Below are 6,434 nucleotides of genomic sequence, written 5' to 3' on the forward strand. Positions count from 1 at the left end.
GATCGTATTGTACAGGCCGGTAAACGCATTGTTTCTCAGACGGGACGTGGGAGAATGAATAAAAAAAGAAAACGAAATAGTAGAGGTATCACTCGAACGAGAACTAAGAGAGCGAGAAGAACCTCCGATATATTCGAATAACATTCATTATGGCTTACGTACACAAAAACATATGCGAATGCCTCAAATCGGAGTTGGGTTTGTTTTCCGTTCCACCGACTCAAACTAGCATAACCAAAGGTCAGTGGGTGCAGTATTTTCCATATACATCGATATCTGATTCTGGTCCGGTGCAATTCAATATACAGGGCTCAAGTGAGGAATATGTGGACTTGGGTCAAACTATGTTACGTGTCAAAGCAAAAATCACGAAATCCGACGGAACGGATTTAGATGCTGATGACCCGGTGGGACCATCTAATTTGTTACTACAATCTTTATTCAGTGAAGTTGATATTTCGTTGAACGAGAGATTGATTACACCATCTACCAATACCTATTCATATAGGGCTATGATTGAAACGCTGTTAACCTACGGTACGGATGCTAAGCAAACTCATCTTACGGGAGGATTGTTTTACAAAGATACTGCGAGTAGAATGGATGCGGCTAATCCTACTGTTGGAAATGCCGTAGCTAACAATGGACTTAAAAAACGTTCTGAATTTACTAACGGTAGTCGTTTGGTGGATTTGATAGGACCTATTCACTGCGATATATTTTTCCAAGATCGTATGATGCTTAATGGTGTCGATGTTAAAATTAAATTACACAGAAGCAAAAACTCATTTTGTCTCATGTCACCCGATGCAGCGGCTGGATTCAAGGTACATTTGGAAGACGCCTCTGTGTATGTAAGAAAAGTGAAACTTAATCCATCTATAGCGCTGGCTCACGCTAAAGCGCTGGAAAAAGGAACAGCTAAATACCCGCTCCGTCGCGTCGAGGTGAAGACCCTATCGGTCCCTCAGGGAAATTTATCGTTTACCAGAGAATCGCTGTACAATGGCAATCTACCAAAACGCCTAGTGATCGGTCTAGTGGGTACTGACGCATTCAACGGGAGTTACTCTAAAAATCCGTACAACTTTCAACACTTCAATACAAACTTTATGGCCTTGTATCTAGATGGTGAGCAAGTACCTTGGAAACCGCTTAAACCAAATTTCGAAGCTAACGGTGAAGGAAGTTATATTTTAGCGTATCAGAGTTTATTCTCCGGTTTGAGTACATTATTCGAAGATACAGGAAACCAGATATCTAGAGAAGACTATGCCAGGGGATATTCTTTGTTTGCGTTTGATCTCACCCCTGATTTATCAAACAGTGGACATTTCAATCTAATTAAACGAGGAAATATACGTTTAGAAATTCAATTCGCTACTGCTTTGACAGAAACAATTAACGTTATAATTTACTCAGAATTCGATTCACTTATTGAAATAGTCTCGTAACGTCATATTAGATTTCTAATCATGGACACTATACAACTGTTAAGATTAATAAAATCAGATCCTTTGACTAAGCGATATTTTCGGGGTGTATTTCCTTCTGATCGCTTACCTAAAGGGGAGAAGGGGTACCCAAGAGCTTATATAGCGAACGTGGATAATAGTAAAGAGAATGGTTCGCATTGGGTCGCATTTTTTATGAATAACCAATACGAAGGATATTTTTTTGACTCTTTTGGGCTTTCGCCTGAGTATTATAATCACAATTTTGTTAAATTTCTCGATGAGTCTGTACGTAGTTGGACATTTAATGATAGAGCGTTACAGGCTTCTTTGTCAACCGTGTGTGGTCAATATTGTATTTTTTATATCGTGCATAGATGTAGAGGTTTTGATAGTTCAACTATAGTTAATATGTTTACTAAAGACAAAAATGCTAATGATTCATTTGTTAACGATTTTGTGAAACGTAGATACGACGTTAATTTACCTGGGTATGATAAGGAATATATTAAGATTCAGTTTGTAAACATGTTAACTAATCAGCTATAATATTTTGTGTGTTTATTAAAATGAAAAAAAAATAATCTTAATTTGTACTTTTCATTCTTTTTCCCCTCGTCTCTCATCTCACACAACTGAAACACAAAACATTCAATTTTAACGCATAAATGAGGCAAAGAAACAAAATATTTTATCTTTTCAATCTTTTTATTTTTATTATTTTAACACAGCAACCAGGAAAACATGTTTTACATTCGTTTAAAAACTGATCCAAGACTTAGACGATTTACGTTTCGATGATTTTGTTTTCTTTTTAACAACGGCTTCGGATATAGGCTGTACTTCGGACTTTGGTTGTATGCCACCCGATTTTATTCGCTGTAGAACAGTCCGACGTGTTGAATTTCCGATTAAACTTTCGGGAGTATTTAATTTTGCCAATACCACAAGGAATTCTTTCCAGCCTATAGGTTCGAAACCTCGTCTTTCCTGAATAATATCCTTTACTAAATCTATTAAATTACTGCCTTTTAAAAGTTCTCCATCAAATAAAACCTCTCCGAACGCATTCCAGTCTATTACACCCGTACTCCTGTAACGTGTTATCCACTCTAGCAATTTTTTAGTTTTTGATTTTAAAGTAGCAGAGACTGAATTTAATGCATCGGCTATTATAGAATCTGTTTTGGTTTCCTTATCCTCCTCATCTCGTTTCTCGCCCGTTGTGGTTGGTCCTTCTATATTCATACTTATAGGCTTAGGATTAGTGATTCGTTTCTCTCTCTGCAAATAGCGCTGAAGTACTTGATTGTACAGTGTAACTTTATCGTAATCATTAAGATCTTGCCTGCCTAGTATATCATTCATCGATTTATCTAAACTATCAGACACGGTATTTTCTGTCCGTTCATTGCGTTTGTTATGTAACACAACGTCCGCCAATTCTTGGGGTACCACGATCATTTTCTTAGTATGTTCCATTATTTCAACAGTAGACTTCCTAAAGTCTGTAAAATAGGTTTTAGAACAAGACCAAGGAAACCACCTTTCTGAATCAAATTTGTTTTCTCTTGATTGCAGAAATTTTCTTATTGCTTATATCTCTCAAGTTCTTCTTGTGTCTACTCAGTTTCTTCTTATGAGCTGCGGTTATAGGAACACTGCCTTTTAAAACATTCATCGCGCACTCACAGATTGTCGTTACCAACTCTTTATCGGCATTTTGTAACAGAAGTTTTCTCTGTTTAGAAGTGCAATTAGCTAAAAAGCGTAAGGTCTCTGCATTTTTTCGCACACGTTTTGACATGATGATTTTTAAAGTAATAATGATACAAAGTACTTAAAGTTCCGTTTACTTATACTTTTGGCACGTATGCAAAATGTTTATTGGTTGAAAATATGTTTGTACGAATCCTCATCTCTTCCTGCGTATATGGTTTAAGGTCTATAAATAAGTATCCGTACGAATCACGTGTTGCATCATTAAATGCTTCCTGTAAAAATCTTCCTCTACCTGGGTACATTTGTCGCGAAAGATGAATTATTTGTGACTTATCTCGAGGGTTTTTGAACAGTACGATATAGTGAGCATTTAACGTTATGGTACGAATTTCTTTTGATCCATAGAAAAAATTTTGCATAATAAAAATAACCGAAATGTTCCTATGATGAGATCCTTTAGTAAATAAATTTACAATACGCTTATCTTGGCTACATTCTGTCATGAGATCGTCGATGATGACTAGATGATTTCTAGTCGAATCAAATTCATCTATAGTTTCTATAGGGATGCCTTCGATAAAAGCAATGTTTGGAATAGATTTTCTTAATTCTGAAAACAGTGGCTGGTATTCACCGTAACACCATAAAATATCATCAAACGGTTTATCGAAATATTTATTTTGTATCAATTTCTTTACAAATACTGACTTTCCAGACCCCGTAGGACCACTTATAACTGCAGTGAAAGGTGTTATCAAAGGGCTTGCCATGATTGCTATGAATACCTTTAAGATTACAATTTCGTTATATAATTTGCGCACTTTTTAGAAAACGTCTTGTTAAAACAATATACAGAGCGCGAGGAAAACGAAATACTAGTTGGTAACATTCACTCCCAAGCGGAGAATTCAATAGGTAAAGAGTGCTGAATAGGAGTTGAATATTACCATGAGTGCATGAAAAATTGAAAGGCAGTCTTAATGAACCCCGAAAATAGAAATGAATAAGTTAATAGAAAAAAGAACTGGCTTCTGTAAGTACGGACGCGACACACCCTCGCATTCAACGCAACATACAATGAAAACAACCCCTATAAAAGTAAGTTCTCCACTGGGTCGAGTATCTGTAGCAACAGACATTCTCAACGACTCCTGTCAAGCACATCAACTTATCAACGGTTTTTTTCTACAAGCAAAGGGTTTTGAAGTAAATTTGACTTAAAGACTCTACAAGACGCAGAGAGAAAAGTACCTGATTCAATTCAAGTACAGCTAAGTCTAACCGAAATTCTTTATTATTTTTAGTATTATTATTATTATTATTATTATTATTAGGAAATTCGAATTCATTATCTCGTCTATTGCTATTAACTCTAGTTGTAGTTCACGCACCTTAATTTAAGAAACTTTGATTAATTTAATTTAGAGAAGTAAATATGGATCAAAATCTAGCTCTCTCTTTTTTGTCTATGCCAATTCTGGTGATTGAAAGGATATGCCATTTCCTTTCATTCCAAGACATTATAACTCTACTAAATGCAATGCCAGAAGAGTATAGGGAGTTTTTGATTACCCTTGCGAGGAGGAATTATCGATTTAAATTAAGAGACGAGAATGGTTTTTTATGTCCATTCAATGGGGCGCATATAAATATACCAGAAGAAAACTTTAGCAACCACTTAAATTCATGCAGTATTAGATACAATGGACCATTCGAAATGACAACTTGTATTTATTCAGCAATGCACGTAGTTCCTAACTTTTATAAAGATAAGCACGAGCAGGAATGTGAGGAAAATTGGGACAACGAACCATATGTGTCTACTTATGCTCCTGGTCCGGAAATGGCTGAATTTTGGAGACAGAAATACAGAGCCGAGAGAAGTATCGGCTACAAAAGACTTTATTACTAATTCAAGACGGCCGTTTTTTTTTACATATTTATTTATTTTAATTGTTATTATTTATTTCATATTTACAACCACTAACTAATACTATATAATTTAAATGGTGATTGAAATAACTAATTATATTTGTTGTAATGTTATGTGAATATTACTAATATTTAACTAAAGTCGCATGGTATACAGTAACTAATCAAACACAGAGAAACGATTGCATCTTGTACTGTTTGAACGATAAGCAAAGCTTTTTATTTATTTCATCAATCAGTAACACATACATTGTAAATCATTATCATAGAATTTACATTAATTTACAAATAAAAAATATAATATTTCCCTTATAATTACAATAATTTACAATATATACAGCTTTTATATTTACACAAACGCAATACAGTTTCAATATTCATACAACATACGTAGTATTACCAAACATATCCATACGGTACAGTTTTGTAATCATTAATAATTATTCTCTTATCATATACAACCCTATAGTCTTTAGAAGCTGCTTCATTTACGATTTTCCTCGATTTAGGTTTTCTAGTTATACGATTAGACTCGATAGTAGTTATTTTATCTGGTCCAATACCCCTAACCATACAACTAACCGTTTTAAAATTTATCTTTTTTGAATTCTGATAATTTAGAGTGAAGCCTTTAACTTTACAAACCGTCTTTCCCGAGTCAAGTTTATACGCATAATTTTTAGGACCACCAGATACAAAGCACGTAATAAATTTTCCATCTTGAGGCCCTATCTCATTGGTTAGTTCACCCAAATAATCACCAATTGGAGGTTGCCATTCACCCGGGTTAGTAGTGTTAGAAACAAAAACGCATGAATCGGTGTCATAGTAAAGTAGACGATCCTGTAACTTTTCTAGCAAATCGTATAACTTAAGTCTAGCGGTAGCGGTTGTGAAAGCGGCGATAACAACGTTCACTTTCCTATTTACAGTAACGCTTTGTTCTTCACTCTCGTATTTCACTTCAGCTAAATTATCTTTTATTAAGTTTATATCGCTCACAATAACTTCGGGATTGGAAAGTAAATCATACACTTCGTGAAGGTCACTGCTGAATTTGGTTTTAGTTTGATTTTCTCTTTGACCAAACTTTCCCCAAAAAGAATTCAACATAAGTTTGGCGAGGGATCGTAATCCTGGGTTGTAAGCAATACTATCCTTATTTAATTTAATACCCTCGTTTTGTTCATAATCTTCAATGTATTTATCTTTATCAACATCGGTAAAGATGTGTATAAGAGACAGCTATAGGATTGTCTATGATAAGAGAATAATTATTGATGATTACAAAACTCTACCGTATGGATATGTTTGGTAATACTACGT

General features: G+C 34.8%; 1 protein-coding gene across 1 annotated transcript; it reads left to right on the plus strand.

Annotated features, from left to right (window-relative positions):
* Positions 1–149: 149 nt before the first annotated feature.
* LOC117109127 (uncharacterized protein F54H12.2-like) lies at positions 150–1,454 on the plus strand. Its single transcript, XM_033251375.1, has one exon. It carries the CDS (start codon positions 150–152, stop codon positions 1,452–1,454), a length of 1,305 nt encoding a protein of 434 aa, XP_033107266.1.
* The last annotated feature ends 4,980 nt before the right edge of the window (positions 1,455–6,434 follow it).

The sequence above is a fragment of the Anneissia japonica genome, unplaced genomic scaffold (genome assembly GCF_011630105.1).
Source record: "Anneissia japonica isolate Jap-2015-1 unplaced genomic scaffold, ASM1163010v1 scaffold288023_len281633_cov177, whole genome shotgun sequence".
NCBI classification, from domain to species: Eukaryota; Metazoa; Echinodermata; class Crinoidea; order Comatulida; family Comatulidae; genus Anneissia; species Anneissia japonica.